The sequence below is a fragment of the Balaenoptera borealis genome, assembly GCF_965194805.1.
Source record: "Balaenoptera borealis genome assembly, chromosome: 16".
Lineage (NCBI taxonomy): Eukaryota > Metazoa > Chordata > Mammalia > Artiodactyla > Balaenopteridae > Balaenoptera > Balaenoptera borealis.
In genome coordinates this window covers 32,274,482-32,293,607 of record NC_138872.1, presented here as the reverse complement: position 1 = coordinate 32,293,607, position 19,126 = coordinate 32,274,482, and the positions used below count along the sequence as shown (strand labels likewise).

Below are 19,126 nucleotides of genomic sequence, written 5' to 3'. Positions count from 1 at the left end.
CAGGGGGGCCACTTGGAAACCAGTATTTAGAGGCCTTGTAAGGTTTTTAAAAAATATTTTTATAAACTAAAAGCACCTAGAATAGATTAAAAAGATAAAAGCACCTAGAAGTGTACATTGCTAGAGTCCAGAAGCCCCCTCATGCCCACTTCTAGTCACCACTCCCAAAGGTGAACCACTATCCTGAATTCTAACATCTACCTCGAATGTCATATAAATGGAATCATACAATATGTGCTCTTTTGTGTCTGGCTTCTTTCACTCAGCATAATATCTGTGAGATTCATTCATATTATGTGTAGTTCATTCATATTCTCATTGCTGCTCCATTGTGTGACCATAGCTGCCTTTATTCATCTGTTCCACTCTTGATGGGAGTTGGTAAGTTTTTAAACACCTGATAAGGTCATGTCAATGAAGCATAAGTCAGTGGGACCCAGACCTGTCCCTTTTAACTTTCTGAAATTCTAGGAGTTTCTGAGTCTTGTGAAGGTTTGTAGTGATTGTCCCCTCCTCACTCACAGCATGTGTGAGGGAGGAAAGGCTGTGGAGAGTCTGGAGAAATCCTGTCTATGGGCTTTTGAAGTGTGTTTGCCTCTTTGAATCTGTGATTTATTAAGGCCTGCATATTTAGCTTGGGTTTGGGGAGTGTTGTGAGAGATGCCAACCTTTGTCAGCAGACCAGACCTGCCTTGGTTTTCTGGAGTTACTCTTTACATCCAGTCTGTTCTAGGTAGTATTTACTCTTGACCTTGACCTTGAACTCTGGGTATGTGTATGTGTATATGTACACATGTAGACAAACACCCAGACTGGAAAGTCGAAGGCCAGGTTAGAGGTGAGAAAAAGAGGGAACAACTGCATTATAAGTGGCTTCACCTGAGATTGTGACACCTCTTGTATTTTTCCCTTAAGGAACGAACTTCTCCTGCATCTGAAGACCTACAACTTGTACTATGAAGGCCAGAATTTGCAGCTCCGACATCGTGAGGTAAGGAGTCCCAAGGAAGATCTGTGAGGCTCCTTCCCTGGTGGCCAGCCCAGTCTTTGTCTCCATGTCTCCTGATCTGAGAGTCCCTGCCTCTCCTGCCACAGTGAGGAGCCTCTCAATGCTAGTGATGTTATTGGGAGTCCCTAGAGTTCTTTGGAAGGAGACCCCAGGCCCAAATTTGTTCTAAAAAAGATGAGCTTTTCTGTTCCGGAGACATTCCTGCAGCTGTGTGGCTGGGCTAGTGCCAGCCTCAAAAGAAGAACCCTCCCTTTCATGAAATGACTCTTTCAACTAACTCTCAAGCAGCCTTCCTCCTCTTGGGCAATTCAGGAACTTCACCCAGTCCTCTATGTTGACACATCCGGGCCCATGCCCTATTGCTGAAACAACCTGGACAAGTTACATAAGCTCTGGGTGGTAACTCTTGGCCCTTCCCCACAACTGCAGCAGCCTTCCTCAAGTGCCTTCTTGGAGTGTCCTTTGTTATCCATCTGTCTTTCCCCAGCCCCGATCCTGAATCTAAGCTTATGCATACTGTATCCATTTCTGTAAAGCCTATTTCAGATAGATGGTGGAGTAATATATACTCAAGTGTTCTTGACCGATAAGAAGGTGTGTGTAATACCCTTCTAAACACATTTTCAGGTTGTCAAGCCATGGGGATTTAATTCATAGAAACAAACGGATATCCAGATGGCAGAATTTCAGTTACTAAGGCAGGCTGGTTGGGAATAGTATGTAGTGGCTTTTTGTATGTTCCTCAAACCACACCACTTAGGCAAAGTCCTACTTTGGGTTAAATTCTGCCCTACAATCATGTGATATAAAGTAATGATGCCAACCTTGACCAGCTAGAAGGCCATATATGACCTGTGCTTAAATAAAGCTTTTCTCCCTAAGATCCCCAAATGCCCTAAAGTTGCTCCACTCTTCTCTTGCCTTCTTTATTACCCCCTCCTTCTCTAAGGATGATCCTGGGGCCCAGGTTAGTTGTTCACTGAAGTGTCATCTTCATTCATGCAGCTTGTCCTGAAGATGTGGCCATAGCCCAGATCTCAGGTCTTGGCCCTGCTTATAAAACATGGGTTCAGAAAGGTTTTTCTGAAACTCTAGAAAGAAAACCTGACCCTTTAGGCATTGTCCTCAAACCCTCTACTAATTAGTGGCTGGACCATTAGCAAGATTTTGGTCCTTAAACAGCTTTTCTGAGGTGTGTCTTATAGGTGATTAAAAGGTTTTACAGTGATTAGTGAGATCCATTTCTTTGGGATAAAACATGCAAATGTTTTTAGAAGGGTTTCAAATTTAAATTCTTATCAGTCAACAACCCTTGAGTATAAAGTTGGAATTCTTGCAGGATTTATTCACCTCTTGGAGAGTTGTTATATAGCACATTAGCTAATTATTGGCCTGGGAAGTTCTGCTGTTAAGAAATCTGATTAACACATCATCTCCCAACTCACGATCACATGGTACTCTTTTTAAGGTAACAATTGATCTGCTAGAGGAGCTAGTATTCTGTTGAACAAACTTGAGGAAATGTTACTTTAAATCTCCTTCAACCAGTGGGTCAGATTAACATATAACATGTTATAGCTAAAGACACATCACTTTCCATAGTAGGGGAAGGGAAAGTAGCTAATTTAAGGTTTTAGCTCTTGCTTCTGTTAGCAGGGTTAATCTCACATACTTTAAGAAATGTAATTGGACTTCCCTGGTGGCACAGTGGTTCAGAATCTGCCTGCCAATGCAGGGGACACAGGTTCAAGCCCTGGTCTGGGAAGATCCGACATGCTGCAGAGCAACTAAGCCCGTGCGCCACAACTACTGAGCCTGCACTCTAGAGCCCGCGAGCCACAACTACTGAGCCTGTGTGCCACATCTACTAAAGCCTACGTGCCTAGAGCCCGTGCTCCGCAACAAGAGAAGCCACCACAATGAGAAGCCCACGCATCGCAATGAAGAGTAGCCCCCACTCGCCGCAACTAGAGAAAGCCCGCACACAGCAACGAAGACCCAACGCAGCCAAAAAGAAAAAAAAAAGAAAAAAAAATGTAGTTAGCTTTCTTTAAAATCATTAGTATAAAAACAACAAAAAACCATTATTATAATTTGCACGTGTCTATGAATTTTGAGGCAACTTTGCCCTGACCTCTGAGGTCAGCTTCAGAGCCTCAGGGGTAGTTTCAAGTGGAGAGAGTGTCTTGGAGCTGGGTTGTGACTGTAACTTGGGTGCACCCAGCTGGACACATCAAGGATGCTGTCAATTACCCCCAACAACATGGTGCTGGCTTCCTTGGGGCTTTTCTGGGCTCACCCTGCCAATTGTTTTGTGGCAGGAAGAAGATGAGTTCATCGTGGAGGGGCTGCTGAACATCTCCTGGGGGCTGCGCCGGCCCATTCGTCTACAAATGCAGGATGACAATGAACGCATTCGCCCTCCTCCATCCTCTTCCTCTTGGCACTCTGGCTGTAACTTAGGAGCTCAGGGGTGAGTGAAGAGAGATGGGACTGGGGGGTGACCAGGGGTATCTGGGGGTTCCATCTATTCTCAAGCAGGTAAATGCCACCTTCTTCCAGCAAGCCTTGATCCCAGCTCCTATTCCCACTGCCCCCTGCCTTTGACTTGGGAGGAGGAGAAAGGGGTGTATGTTGGTGTTATTGGGCTTCCATGCCTGTCACCACAATCACTGAGTGAGAGTCAGAGTGAGGAGGGGAGATGCTGAGTCAGAGAGGAGAAGCACTAAGGCCTGGGTGAGCAGCGTGCCTTTCCTCGTGGAGACCCCTAGTCTCTGAGGGGTATTGTAGTGGCCAGCCAGGCCCAGCCTGCAGATTTCCGACAGGACACCTGATGCCCCAGCATCCTCCCCACTAGGACCACTCCTCATAGAACGACCCCACCCCAGAGACATTTAGGGCTCAAAACTTCTGTCCAAAGCTCTGTGTCTGAGGGGAACCTGGAAGAGGAAAAAGAATGTCAGGCCCTGTCCAAGCCAGCCAAGCAAGGACTGCTTCCTTCAGGCCACACCTGGAGTTGGGTGGTGGCGTGATGGTCTTGAGAGGTCCCCTCTCCTGGGTTCCCACTGGAAGGTCTGTGAAGACTAAGCCTGTTCCTCCCTGTAGCCAGATGAGTAGTTCAATGCATCTAGTAAGGCACACCCTCTTTACTGTCTTTCTGGGACTTCAGTTTTTAGGATCAAGTGACTATCCCTTGTTCCGTCCTAAACTTTGCTGATACTGAATGCCTTGGGGCCAGAGCGTGGGTGGAGTGCGCCAACCTCTCAGCCAAAACCGCAGTGATGTTTTTTTCTGTTTTAAATAAGAACCAAGCCCTCTCTGTTGACCCCATTGAACATTTTGTTAAACTCCACAGCCAAATCTATTCTTTGCTAAAGTTGAGAGAAACCTACAATGTGGCCAAAGCCTGTTACTGATCTGGTTTCTTTCCAAGGGAATTTAAGGAGGAAAATCTTTGCCTGTCCCATTAGCGCCAGGGTGTCCAATCAAGGTTCTCTGGTTTCATCTAACTTTGCCAGTTTCATACTCTGCTTTGTTTTCGGCACTTTCTCTGTATTTGGTTTCAAGTGGGCCAAACCCTTTCCACAGCCCCAGCCCAGGCCCTGGGGTGTTTTACATCCCATTCCCTAAGTGAGATGATTTTTAAAATTCCACTTGACCATGTGACCTTTGGCTGGCCTACTAAGGGGTCTTTCACACTGTACACTTGTTTCTTTTCCATTCCCTATGGCATCAAGCTGGTCTTGGTTGGTTCTTGAAACTTGCAAATACTTTGAGAGAGTTTTCAGGAATGGTAAATAATGTTATCCCAGTGCCTGCTATAATAAAGTGAATGCCTGAACCACTGTGTTAAGAAGCATGCTGAGACCAGTTTCTGCTTTGGCAATAAAGAGTGCTTTGGACAAGGGAGTGGGAAGTGGCTGCTATGGGTGCCAAATGTTCACCATTCCTGAGAGGCTCTGCTCAGTTTCATTCTGGGGCTCAGAAGCTCACAGGTTATAATACAATAGGCAGTTCTTTCAGATTTTCAATTTTAAATTGTCTTCCCTTAAAGTTAGCATCCCTTGGGATTTCCCTGGTGGTCCAGTGATTAGGACTCTGCGTTCTCATTGCAGAGGGCTCAGGTTCAATCCCTGATCTCAGAACTAAGATCCCTCAAGCCACATGATGTGCCCATAAAAAAAAAAAAAGAAAATTATCCTATCTCTGCTGAGTCCCAGTGTTACCAAACCACACTTGGGTCTGCTCATCTACGTGCAGTAAAGCCAATTTACTGACACCGGGTTGTGGTGAAGGAAAGTGCTGCGTTTATTGCAGGTCCAAACAAGGAGTCCAGGCAGTTAATGCTCAAAAGACGTGAACTCTCCGATGGCTTTCATCGGAGAGTTTTTAAAGGCAAGATGAGGGAGAGGGTCGCAGGGTGGTAGATGCTCTTCTGATTAATTGCTGGTGAGGTAATTGGGTGGTGTTTCAGGAGTCAACATCATCTGGTTCCAAGGGGTTTGGGGTTTACCTGCTTGTGGTCAGAATGCAGTTAACTTCTTATACCTGGTGTTAGAAGGTACTTTCAGTATCTGCACAGCAACTCATGGACATGGCTCAGGATACTATCTATAGCCCTTGAGGAGGAACTAAAGGTCCTTGACTTTGTTTTTTGGCTAAACTATTATTATCAATATTTTGTTTTGCTTGACTGTTTTCCTTAGTTTCTGCATTTTCTCACTTCTCTGATTAAATTTGTTCTTTGGAACTCAGGGAAGGCCTAGGAGGCTAAAGCTTTTTTACAAACAAGAGGAGGGGGATACAGGGGTCTGTTCCTGGGAAGCCCCCACAGGGTCCTGCTTTGTTTCACCAGGGCACCTGCATTCTTCTCACCATGGGATGGTCCTAATTGGTTAAATATTATTCTCCTTTCTGGCCAAATCCTCTGTTGATTTTGGGTGTGTTTCTCTGAGCTGCTTCCACTGTTCTTTTAGGCTTTGAGGAGTTATTTTCCGGCTATCGTAGCAATACCAGGTCTCAACTCAGATTGCCTGCTTGTGACCCTTTCTCCAGCAACCCTGAGAACACTGCCATCAGTGCCACTTCCAAAGCTGCCCTGACTGTTGTAGCAGCTAACCTATTACTTTCCATTCCTGTTAGATGGCAGAAGCAATTTCTGAGTTATTCCTCCAACAGAAGTGGGTCTGAACTAGAATCTTGTCCCTAGAAATAAATGACCATTATTAGGGTTTTCTAAATAAGCTATAAAATTTGTATGTGCTTAGAAACTCAGCACAGGCACCACACAGGTGTTCTTTGTTGTTCTCTGTCCTGGACTTCATGTTGCTGCAAATACCGGGAACAAGCATTTTCTCCCTCCAGAGCTCCCCTTCCCTGCCCAGTGCTTAGCCCAGGAGCTGGACCAGCCTCATGAGACACTCAGCACAGCCCACCATGTCCTTTGTCACCTACTGTGTGCTGGTACCCAGCCTTGCACAGGCCAAGTGCTCCCTTTGTACGAGTGGGGTGGGGTGGGACTGGGGGCGTTCTTCTGCAGGGGCTGAACCTTCTGTTTGTTTTCTGCTCACCAGCACCATCCTCAAGCCCCTCACCATGCCCAACATTCCAATCTCAGAGGTGGATGCCCTTCCTGAGAGTGATCAGACATCAAGTCCCACAGGTACATGCATGGTGGGAGGATCCTCTAGTTTGGGGCCGACTGTGTGAAGACTGATATGATGAATGTTGTACACTGTTACTTATTTTTTGAAAACAAAATTCACATGGTTCAAGATTCAAAACTTATTAAAAAGAATTGAAAGTTTCCCATCTCATCCACCCACTGAGTTTCCCTCCCTAGAAGCAAACTGAAGGCATTCTTCCCAAGGTACTCTTTGCAAACACAAGGAAATACACACCAACAAAGCTTAATGGTTGGATGTCATTTCTTTTCTTCCCCTTTTTATGTAAGTGTCTGCATTTTGCACATCCCGTTTCTATTAGTTTGTCTTGAGGATTGTTCCATACAAACCCATGGAGAACTTCTGCATTCTTTACAGCTCTGCAGTATTACATTGTATGAAAAAAATGATAATTTAATTGCTCCCTATTGATAAACATTTAAGTCGTCTTTAGTCTTTTAGACAAACAAAAGTGTAGACAGTGTCCTTATACATGTATCATTTCACACATTTGTCAGTGTCTGTAGGATTCTTTGAAATCAAATTTCTGGATCTGAGGCTATGTGCATTTGCAATTTTGGTAGATATTGTCAGTTCGAAATTATCTTGCAAGTCCTTGTATCGTGCTTATCTTGTGCAGACGTTGTTCTAAGCACTTTAAATGAATTAACTTATTTAAACCCTCACAACAATCTCGTGAGGTGAGTGCTATTACTATCCCCATTGTATAGATGAGGCAACTGAGGCACAGAGAGTTAGTGATATATGGTGTTGGGAAGGAAGACATTTTTCTCTACCTTCTAGGTTCTTCTGGCTGGTCTAAGAATTAAATTGACATGAGACAGATTAACAGGAGAAAATCAAACAAAAGTTTAATAACATGTATACATGGGAGAGACCCAGAAAAACTGAGTAACTCACCAAAATGGCTGATGCCCTCACCTTAACTACCATCTTCAGCTAAAGACAAAAGAGGATGTTGGGGGTAGTGGTTTGGGACTTCAGGAGAGGAAGGCAATTCACATGGAGATGGAAAAGCAAACGTTTGGTAAACAAATGTTTGCTGGGCCTGCAAAGACAGTGTGACACAGGGTGGACTCTGATCTCTAAGAGTTTCCCTCACCACATTTAGCCCATATTCTTTGCAGATGTCTCTGGTGATAACTCTAGTCCAGTAATAAGCCTGCTATCTAAATTCTTCAGGCAGTTAGGGGAAAAGGCAGAGTTTCTTCCTGAGTCTTTTTGACTGAAAAATTGTTCACAACCTAAAAGTTTAGAGTTATGTTTTATTCGGCGAATATTCTTAGGACTTCAAGCCTGGAAGGTAGCATCTCAAGTAACCCTGAGAGAACTGCTCTGAGGAGGCAAAGGGGGAGCTAGGACACATAGGAGCTTTGCAACAAAGGGCAGGTAGTTTGAATGTCAAAAGATTATTGTTTATTAAAGAAAACCAGATATCCCAAGTTAAGGAATTTAGCTCTTTTCTGTGTATGGGAAGATGCAAGAGTCTGGGCTCATTGAAATCATTACTTTGATATGAACCTCAGCTATCTGGGGCCAGTATCCTGTGCTTTCACCTCGAGTTTCCTCATGGGTCACCGTGGGGAGTGGCTGCAGTCTGATGGCTGCTAGATGGCAGGTATTCTTTTCCGTCCTGAGTCCCCTTAGAGCTAACCAGCTCACCATCACCTGTGGCTGCAATCTCTGATGACTGTGATATCCTTTGTTTACTGATATAGCAGGCTATATTTCATTTATCAGTCTTTTGGGGCTTGATTGTTTTCAGCATGCCAGAGACATTTTGGGGTAGCAAGTTTTGCTCCCCTACAATGACAGTGGTGGAGCTGGGGTTTGAACCTAGGAGTCTGGCTCTAAAGTCTGTGCTCTGAACTTTGTCACTGTATTGCTTCTTGGTAAATTATGCATCATGTTTTTCCCCCAGCAGGAAATACTGTTTTTATAAAATATATTTTTGAGAAAGCTGTAGGTGCTGTAGCATTGGTCAGGAAGAGGGTACTCTGTGCACACTGCCACATCCCAGGTCCAGGCAGACAGAGCTCATCTTCCCCTTCCCTCTCAGACTCCAGGGGCCTGAAGTCCCTGCAGGAAGACACCCCACAACTGATGCGCACACGCAGTGATGTTGGGGTACGTCGTCGTGGCAATGTGAGGACACCCAGCGACCAGCGGCGAATCAGACGCCACCGCTTCTCCATCAACGGCCATTTCTACAACCATAAGGTAGAGGCGATAGGGTGGCAGGGGGCAAGGGTCAGCCCCAGTGGGGGCAAGACCCCTTCCTGGGCAGCTGCCACCTCAGGGCTGCAGACTCCTGGGAAGCCGCTCAGTCTTTGGGTCATGAGTGGGCTGCAGGCTCTGCTGGCTCTGAGAGAGATAAGGGCCTCCGGATCAGGAGCCCTCCTAGATGATGGTGTTGTAGGAAAAAATGGGGTGCAAAAGGATGGTCACGTCCCAGGTCTCGGGTGAGTCCGGTGGCCCCAAGGCAATGGGTCGTTTGGGAATATGAGAGCAGCCCTGGGCTGTGGGGGTGATTTGTTTTTATGGGCTGGGTAATTTCATAGGCTAATAAGTGGGAGGAGTATTATAACTATCTTGGAGAAGGGGTGGGGATTTCCATGAATTGGGCCACCACTCACTTTTTGGCCTTTTATGGTCGACCTCGGAACTGTCGTGGCACCTGTGGGTGTGTCATTTAGATGCTAATGTATTATAATGAGTGTATAATGAGGTGAAGGTCTACTGGAAGTCAAATCTTCTGCCGTCTTGGGCCTAGTAGGTTCTAACCAGTTTTTGTGGTATCCTGTTCTTAATGGCTGTGTCATTAATGGTTGTGCCCTGCCCCCTTTCTTCCTGTCTCAGTGGGTGAGATGTGAGATGACCCCACAAACGGCCCTCATCAGAAACCCCCCCATCCACATGTTACTCTCTTTCTGCACCATGTGCCTCCAGCTGCTATGTGGCCTGACTTCTCTGTGAGTTAAGGGCTGCCCTGAAATAGAGCTGCAGAGCTCAGATCACCCACCCCACCCCAAGCTAGCTGACTCTCCTTCCTTCCTGCTGCTTGGTTTGAATCTGGCCCTAGAAACAAGTGCATCATGGAAGAGTGGTCACAGCCCTCCTCATGTTGAAGTCGTAGTAGAAGGGGCTTTGTGTGTGCTTTATTTGGAGGGAGTGCCTCCCTTATCTGGTCCTCTTTCCCTCCTCAGCGCTGCCGTTTGGCAAGCTCAGACCCCTCAAGCCTCCTGCAGCGGGGTGGGTGCGAGCTCCTGAGCTAGGCAAAGCCCAGGGCTCTTTCTTGACATCAAAACCCAATGCTTCTACGTTGTAAGGGACAGAGGACTCTCAGGGAGCACAGGTTGAGTGCCATTGTCCCTGTCCCTTTACCCCAGGTAACAGGGCCAGGACACCTGGGTTTTAGTGCCCCATCCTTGTCTGTACACTCACGCTGAGCTGGACCCCTCTATTGACAGACGTCAGTGTTCACGCCGGCCTATGGCTCCATCACCAATGTCCGCATCAACAGCACTATGACCACTCCACAGGTCCTGAAGTTGCTGCTCAACAAATTTAAGGCAAGTTCCCTCTGCTGGCTGGCCTCAGACAGTGGCATGTGTGCCTTGGGGCCCCCAGAAGTGTAGAGGTGGGGGCTATGGAGAGTGTGTGGTAAGGGAGGCACCGGGCAGAGAAGGTTTAGGTTCTTTAGACCCCACGACATCAGCATCACCTGGGAGCTTGTTAGAAAAGTAGGTTCTCAGGTCTCCCTCTCCCCCAAATCAGACCCAATGAAGCGGAAACTCGGAGATGAGGCCAGGGATCCTGTTCCACAAGACTTACAGGGATTCTGGTGCCACTGAAGCCTGAGAAGCACCTGCCCTCAGGTGCTTTATGGACCTCCAGAGAAGGACCCTGGACCTGATGACTGCTTCAGGGCTCCATGCACATATCGACTTCTGTGCATTTGGGGAACCTACTTTGATGAGCCTTCAATAGATGTGAAAATTATAGTGCATGAGTGTTTTTGAAGTCCTGTTGCTCTGTATGTTTTCCACAATACCCTTCTAAGTCTTTTGGAAACCAAGTATTCTTATTTCTAATAGAAGCCAGTGTGTCCTAGTGGTTTAAAGCCTAGGCTCTGTGTTTGAATCTCTATCTATAACCTGCCGGTTGGAGGAGTTGGACAAGTGACTTAAGCTCCCTGTGCTTCTGCCTCACCATCAGTAAAATGAGGTTAACAGGACCCCATTACTGGTGTCAACTGAAAAAAAATTGCACAACTTAAAGTTGAGAGTTATGTTTTATTCAGCAAATATTCTTAGGACTTCAAGCCCAGAAGGCAGCATCTCAAGTAACCCTGAGAGAACTGCTCCGAGGAGGTGAAGGGGGAGCTAGGATACATAGGAGTTTTGTCACAAAGGGCAGGTAGTCTGAATGTCAAAAGATTATTGTTAATTAAAGAAAATCAGATATCTCAAGTTAAGGAATTTAGCGTTTTCCTACATATGGAAAGATGCAAGAGTCTGGGCTCACTGAAATCATTCCTTTGATACACACCTTAGCTATCTGGGGCCAGTATCCTGTTTTCTCATCCTGAGTTTCCTCAGGGCTCACCGTTGGGAGTGGCTGCAGTCTGATGGCTGCAAGATGGCAGGTATTCTTTGTTTCTTTCCTGAGTCCTCTCAGGGCTCACCAGCTCACCATCGGAGGTGGCTGCAATTGCTGATGACTGTGACATCCTTTGTTTACTGATATGGCAAGCAATATTTTATTTCTCTCTGGATTGTCATGAGTATTAGATGAGTTAAAGCATGTAGAGTTTGTTAGAACTGTGCCTGGCATGGTGCAATAAATGTTAGCTCTTATTACCTATTATTATTGATAATGTTACCACCCCATTTCCTCACCACTTTTAAATGCTGTAGATAAATAGCCCTCCCCTCAAAAGAGCCTATCATTTATTTAGCTTTGCAGTGTTCAAAAAGAAGTGGCCACAGTTAGGATATGTAAATATATGCTTTCAGCAAGTATCTTTTGCTCCTTCCTGATTCAGATTGAGAACTCAGCGGAGGAGTTTGCTTTGTATGTGGTCCATACCAGTGGTGGTAAGTATAAAGAACACAGTATACTTAAAACTTTTAATTAACTCAAAATAACAAGTTAAAAAAAAAAATCTCTGCCTCATTTGCTTGTTGCTTGGGTTTTGGAAACTTCCAAATGTTGTTTGCCTCCAAGGCTGGTGAGCTCGCTGGATGAGTCCACCGGAGAATGCCATATATGGTCAGTAAACTAACCCTAAAACTTAACTGCCTATTAAAAAAAGAACTGGATTTTCTCAAAGCACAGAGAAAACCAGATTCTCCAATGCAGCATCTTCCAAAGGGCTTGAGGCATGGAAGTATTTTTGACGGGTAGGGGAGCGGCAACAGTTGCTTTGAACTGTTGAATTGTTCATTTACAAATCAGTCTCCTGACTTGTATGGCCAAATCTCCTGAGGTGCCTGGTCCATTTGGGCCCCTGAGTTGACAACTACTTAAGGTGAGAAAGGCCTCAGGCAACTCAGGGCTGCTTCTGGCTGTGTGTGGTTCCAGAGAAACAGAAGCTGAAGAACACTGATTACCCCCTGATTGCCCGGATCCTCCAGGGCCCATGTGAGCAGGTCTCCAAAGTGTTCCTTATGGAGAAGGACCAAGTGGAGGAAGTCACCTATGATGTGAGTCCCTTTTCAGCCAGATGTCTGTCCCAGGAGGGTGGGGGATTTTGTTGGGTAAACTACAACTGGGGTATAGCTTGGCTTTTTGGCCAAGGACCAGGCCCTGTTTTGTTGCTATTTCTCAATACCAGGTGTTCTTGAAACAGTAATGACCATGGGGCCAGGAAAATGAATGCAGAAGCTAGGTTGAGGTGTGCCGTGTGGGAGTTAACTGGAAGAATGCTCAGGCACGAAATGATTTCCATAGAAGGAATAAATTTCTTGAGGCTTTCTGCGGTACTTAAGAGGGCTGAAAAGTTTCTGCAAACCTTTTCCAAGCAACTTCAAGAAGTTAGCAGTGATTTTATAGCCTTTGCTATAGCAACAAACTTCCCCAAGTCTTAGTCACTTACAACAGCAAACATTTACTTTCTTGCTCCGGATTCTGCAGGCTGGTAGCAGTGGTTCTGCTTTAGATTGTGGGTTCAGCTCAGGTCGACATTGCATGTCTTATTCAGAGACCGAGGGTCAAGAGGCAGTGGCTACCTAGGTATGCTTCTCATGGCAGATGGCTGGAATGCAAGAAACCATGTAAGCTCCTTTGAAGCCACCACCTGGATTTAATGTATATCACATCCACACACCCATTCCATTGGCCAGAGCAAGTCACATAGCTGAGCCCACCCTTAACAGTATGGAGAAACATACTTCTCCCAAAGAGAAGAGTTGGTAGAACAGGGTGAGGGTTCTGGTGAGGGAGGAAGAGTGGCTGCTTAACTTCAGCTCACCTGGGAGCCACCCCCACGCTTATAGCCTCTCAGGAGGCAGTTCACATTTGGATGCCTGTTTGAGCCTTGAGGCACAAATCATCATTCTGAGTGATGGTTCCTTAATTTCTCTTAGGGGAGAGCAGAGAGGTTTATTGAATATTATGTGTTCCAGTCTTCTCTGAATGCCTGACAAGAGAACGTGATTTTCTATGTTTGACATCACCTCTCATGGATTGGTTACATGAGATGAAAAATGAGAAGTTATGAGATGAAGTTATCATGTAAATGAAGTGATCTTCATCATAGACTCTATACCAGCCTTGAGAAGAATGAGGCTTGGCTCCTGCCTTTAAGGAAATCCCGGATTAGTGCAGAAATAGATTTCCCAAGGCTTTGTGCCTTATATGAAAGAGATGCTAAAAAAAATTAGAATAGTGCTGGGAGGGGTCTTGCACCCCAGACTTACTTTTTCCTCCCCAGGTGGCTCAGTATATAAAGTTTGAGATGCCTGTCCTTAAAAGCTTCATTCAGAAGCTCCAAGAGGAAGAAGATCGGGAAGTAAAGAAGCTGATGCGCAAGTAAGCATAGCCCCTGGGGTGGCTGGTTGGGTTTCTCCTGTGGCCTCAGTGAGAGGAGTCTCTGTTCAAGAGCCTTGCAGGGGCTGTGAGGAGCTGCTGCCTGGGACTGGGTCTTATGGACTGTGTTCAGGGGGCTTCCCATTGACAATGCCAGATCTCAGATCTCAGGTGGGGACTTGAAACATCAGTGTGTTGGTCATTCTGCTTCTCGTTCAACTTCTCATTTTGATGTGGGACATAAAATTGTTCCAAGGATTTCAGGAAGGTTGTCTCGGCAGTGGAAATTTGTCTGAGCAGAGTAACCCTAAAATCCCTTCCTCACATCCTTTCTCCCTTTTTAACATTTCTCTTCTGGAAATTGCATTTGGGTTGAAAAGTCCAGTACTAAAACTCCGTTCTGGGGAGGATTTTGTTATTTTTTTGTCATGTTTAGTCATAAAGTAGAGCTGCGTTTCATAGATATGACAGAAAAATTGATTTTTTTGCCACTAAAGTCAATGCTACATTTTCTGTGTTGATGATAATAACTAATATGATAGCAGTTAACATTTATTGAACACTTACTATGTGCCAAACTTTAAAAATAGTTTTGCTGTGCAGTGCAAAGCCACGTTAGCCCTGCATAACAGTGCCCACTCCAGTATCTGAATTACCATAATTCAAGGAAGGGATGAAAAAACCATACTCACCACCAAGCCATGGACCTCCATGCTTGGTAGTTGCTATAGCGTCTTTGGCAAAATGCAGATACTGATATTAGATTGAACCATATGAAGTTGCCATTTTTGTAGGCTCCCCCAAAATGGTAAAAGTAATGGCAATTTCATATGGTCCAGCCTAGGTGAGGATTATATGATACTCTATGCATAGTGCCTTGAGCATAGTAAGCACTCAACAAAGGGAATCCTTATTACTGTTCTTGTTATTTCACCTTCTCATTCTTCTTCTCCAGACTTTCTAATCATAGTAAAATAATTAGTTTGGAGTGAGCCTTTTCAGTCCCTTTCCTCCTGTTGTGGAAATGAACACAAGTAATGAAGTGGTTCAAGTGTGGGTCAGTGAGAGAAGCAAAGGGTTGGGACACTTGGCCCACACTGTGACCCAAGTGATGGGGGAGGGTCATGAGAAGGAGTGTGTTGCTTTCTGCTCTCCACCGAAGCTGTTCTGTCCCCAGGTACACCGTGCTCCGGCTAATGATTCGGCAGAGGCTGGAGGAGATAGCTGAGACCCCAGCAACAATCTGAGTCACAGGGAGGGGATCCAGACGCCATGGAGGGCATTGTTGACCTGAGAAGACTCACAGGAAGCTGGGCGCCTTCCATGGAAACGTTTAAATGCAAACCTTTCCAGCTCCCAAACCACCATGGAGAAGCCAGCAGACAACTCCCTGACCTTTCTTTCCCTGCTCCTTTCCTTCACTCACGAGGACTTTCAGTTTTTATTATAAGAAGAACCCAAAATGTGTGTGTGCATGTGTGTGTGCACATGGTACACATCCACATGCCTACATGATATATTCACATGCAATTCAATTCCAAGCAGCCAGCACAAGTGCTATGAGGCTGGCAGATGTTCTGCTTGTGGGCAGGAAAATCAGAGGAGTCACCGATCTGAGGGGTTTTAGGTTGAAGAAAAGATTTCTCCCCTCAAGTGCCAGGGAACAGCCATACATGTCTGCTTGTGTTTAGAAGGGGAGGGGGGCCCAGCAAACTCACCATTTGGGGTATTTTTATGTTAATAGCTATTCTCCCTGTATCCCTAGGAAGGATCTGCAAGTGTGAGATCCTTGGCAGTTAACAAATTAATTAACAAACCATGCCCTTGGGGCAGTTCTGATGTAAAGAAAAAGATAAACCATTAGTGGGGTAGATGCAATAAGCCCACAGGTTTTTACACTGGAAACGTCAATTGTTTTAAATAACAAGGACATATGTGATGATCTGTGTGGATGCCAGTAAAGAATGGATTCTGCCTCCACCCTCACCTCCCTGGCTACCTCTAGGAGATAGCGGAGCCTGATGTTTGTCTCAGCATGCCAAGCTGATGACCCCAACTCTTTGGGGCCTCCCTGAGTTGAAAGAAGTATCTTATGAAACAGGCCTCACTGGTTTGTACATGGCGCCTGGTCTTGTATGGCTGGGAAGTTTCCCTCCTTAGAGAAATGTGGAGGTTCCTTGCAGAATGACAGGTGCCTGTAAGCCCAGCCCATTTTCATATCCAGTGGTCTTCTTGCACTTGGAGCTGAGGCCCTGCGTTTGCAAGGTCAAGGCTTAATACTTTCCAACCACTGGATTCTTGCAAGTTGCCCTCACGTTGTGTGTGGAGATGGACTCTAAGAATGAAGACTTGTCCTGCTACTGACCAAGTGTGGGGTTAAGGGATACCTTTTGGGCTGCCCCATGAAAGTGTGTAGATAGGATGGAGCTTCTCTCTCAGCTTCTCTGAGCAGCCACTTGGGTGATCTTGAGAGACTCCGATGGAGGGGGAAGGGCAGGAAGAGTCTGTCCTTCTGGGCCCCCATTGGTAAGATCGCCAGGTAGCTCAGCTCCAGTACAACTGATACTGTTTGAAGAGTGACAGATAGATGCTTGGAGCAGGTGCCTGACTGTGGAGGTCAACCAAGCAAGGCCAGAAGCTCCTAACACTGAGCCTTGTTGTGGTAGGGAAGCTCCCCATCTCTTCTCCACCTCCTCTCCAAAGAAGGTTTGGAGAGCTGGGCAGTTGAGGAAAGAAGAGCCACTGATCTGTGCCTGCAAGGACAGTGGACCTTTGCAGCGGAGCTGTTCCTGCCCAGGCACCCTTGCCCCCTACCTGCCCCTGTGGCTTCCATGGCCTCTTTAGATGGCTCACAGCTGTAGTCTCGCTGTTGACTTTCAAGAAGATGGCATGCTGCTACCTGGCATTTTGCTGAGGGTCTCTTAGCAAGCTTACCTCCTCTGGGGGGAGCACCACCAGCCCTGTGGGGGATGGACTGGAAATCTGGAGGGCCTTAGCCTCAATCATACACCTCAGTGGGCTTCTGCAAAATGCACAGAAAAAAATGGGGGCCCGGGGAGAGGCTTCCTTTGTTACAGATGGGAAAGAGCAGTTTTGTGAATGCAAACATACTTCCTGAGTTTTGCATTTGAGAAATGACTTGGAAAACTTTTCTTCCGGTTATTTTTATTTTGAACGTTCAAAGCCTTTGTTGGCCCCAGTAATCCTCCTTGAGTGGCTAGGGAAAAAATTTTCCACAAAGCAAATTACTAATGGCTAACTTTTATTGGACAGCCGTTTTTGGTTTATCAAAGTTCTCTTTAATTTGCACTAGCAATATGATAGTGGTAAATATGGGAATGTTGCAAAATGTCAGATTTGCCAGATCACTTTCTCAGAAAGTGATACTGAGGTAGACTTGGCTTTTTAGAGATGGGGGGTTGGGGTGGAATTGAGGGGAAATCGCATCTTACATGATACATTCCACTTAATGCAGGCCGCACTTTTCCATTTTGGCTCAGCCTGTTTAGAAATCATTTCTCACGTACTAATGACCCAGTCAGGAATTTTGGAAAGGTTCTTTGAAATAGCAGCAACTGAAAGAGACCCTCTGCTGTGATGTGGAGCTGGATTTTCTCACTGGTATCACATGGCCTTGCAGCTTTGAACTCCTGGACTGATTTGTGTGGGTTTATGTAATTGTGTGCAATGAACCTGAAATCGTGTGAAGAACAAAAAGGCCAATTTACAGGTTTTTTCCTCACTTGTGAAAAGCGGCGTAGCCACATCTGAGTCTTTTTCCAGGGGCTTATGTTACAAGGTGATCAAATGAAGGAAAAACCTGAGTTTATCGTTGGGAAGGGGATCCAGTCCCCCTGGTGATGATGGAATTAAGCACAAGGTCACATTCTTAATCATCACATTAGTGGGAAGGCGAGGCGTTAAATTGTGGGGGGAGGGGGAGTGGTTACCTTGGGGAGGGATTGAAAAGCACAAACAATAGGTTTGCCTGTGCAAACTGGTGAGGAATGTGTACACTGGTCTCCAGACTTGTGGACTTTGTGAGTTGAGGTTGAGGTGGGAGGATCTTGGATTAGCCACCTACCCCTGTGACAAATGCTGAGCCCTGAGGTTGAGGTTTTGGTCTGAGACTTCAAGGAGAAATATTTTTACCCTTCCCTCCTCTCTACCAGAAAGAAAACAATACTCTCTCCTAGGGACCTCCAGATAAAGACATTTTATCATCTCTGTAGATAAGACTTTAGGATATAAAGACCAAAACAAACAAACAAAAACACTCAAGAAACAAACTCTGTTCTCTGATGCAAACATGTCTTGGCAAGAATTCTTTTCTTTGGAGTTGGGCTGTTATTTCAGTGTTAGGAGGTTGGAAGGAGAAATGGACCAGAGAAAGGCAGGAAGCTCTCTTAAGAAAAGAGACGCTCTCTTTAAAAAACAAAACTATTTCAAAGCTCTGTAGCACACAGAACGTGGTGCCATAGATACATCTCCAAGAGAAATTCCTATATGAACAAAGGAATTCCAGTGCCTCATAGCGACAAAACCATGATGTGAGGGCCAAGGTAGGAGGCAGAGATCTCCTTGAACACCTCTTGCAGCAGTGCAAATTCTCGAGTCAAGCCTCTACGAAAATTGTTTTACACGAAGTCTTCTTGTTGGAGGCAGATGAGTTGAGGAATGATCTCCTAGAGAGGTAAAAATAAAGACAAATGTGGCACCCCTTCTTTCATAGGGAATTGACAGTGTTTACCCTGTCATGGGAGGTGACAGCGCCCCCTGTGTTATAGCCAGGCACCAGACATGGACAAGCTGTGAAAGGAGAGCCTCAGTTTTCCTGTGGAGTCTCCCTGGCAATCGCAGACCTGTTTCCCAGGCTGATGGTTTCTGATGTGTTACCGCTAGTGTTTCTTAAGCGTTTCCTCACTTGATTTAGCTTTGTGAAGTATCTTTTTTCTTAATCATAACTTGCTTTTCGAGCAATGGTACATGACCTCATTCAATGTTTGGTTCTGAAGTTATAAACTGATGTGTTTAGGTATCTTAATGTAACTTGGCAAGTCCTCAGTAGGGAGCTGTGAATTTCTGTAACATTTTGATATGTTTTAAAGCACCTGACTTAGATCTTGTTGAATAAAGCACTTTCAAAGAGAAGTCCCCGGTGGACAGGTGTGTGTGTGTCCGCTGCATTACAGGAGGGTTGGGGATGGGAAAGTGAAGGTGCATCCAGGAGACGCTTTGATTTTCTTTTCAGAGTTTATGGTTTGACTGCACTCAGACTTGGTTCTAATGTTCCAAAAAGGAAGTGAAATGAGAATATTCCCTATGAATCTTGGGTTCAGGCCCTGGTGGAGCCAAGAATTGTAGAAACAGCTGGGAACAGCTATTCAGTGAGGCTGGATTT

At 45.6% G+C, this 19,126-nt stretch overlaps 1 protein-coding gene across 3 annotated transcripts in view; it reads left to right on the top strand.

Moving 5' to 3' along the window:
- The window catches only part of RASSF2 (Ras association domain family member 2), a 41,043-nt gene extending 22,167 nt beyond the window's left edge, over positions 1-18,876 (top strand). For all 3 annotated transcript variants that reach the window (XM_082360163.1, XM_082360162.1, XM_082360164.1), the window contains 9 exons: positions 916-991; positions 3,331-3,482; positions 6,583-6,671; positions 8,753-8,913; positions 10,164-10,265; positions 11,741-11,792; positions 12,280-12,401; positions 13,631-13,728; positions 14,903-18,876. In XM_082360163.1, the coding sequence (XP_082216289.1) occupies positions 916-991; positions 3,331-3,482; positions 6,583-6,671; positions 8,753-8,913; positions 10,164-10,265; positions 11,741-11,792; positions 12,280-12,401; positions 13,631-13,728; positions 14,903-14,972 (922 nt within the window). In that variant the 3' untranslated portion in view covers positions 14,973-18,876. The remainder of the gene's footprint in view (positions 1-915; positions 992-3,330; positions 3,483-6,582; positions 6,672-8,752; positions 8,914-10,163; positions 10,266-11,740; positions 11,793-12,279; positions 12,402-13,630; positions 13,729-14,902) is intronic.
- Positions 18,877-19,126: the final 250 nt, after the last annotated feature.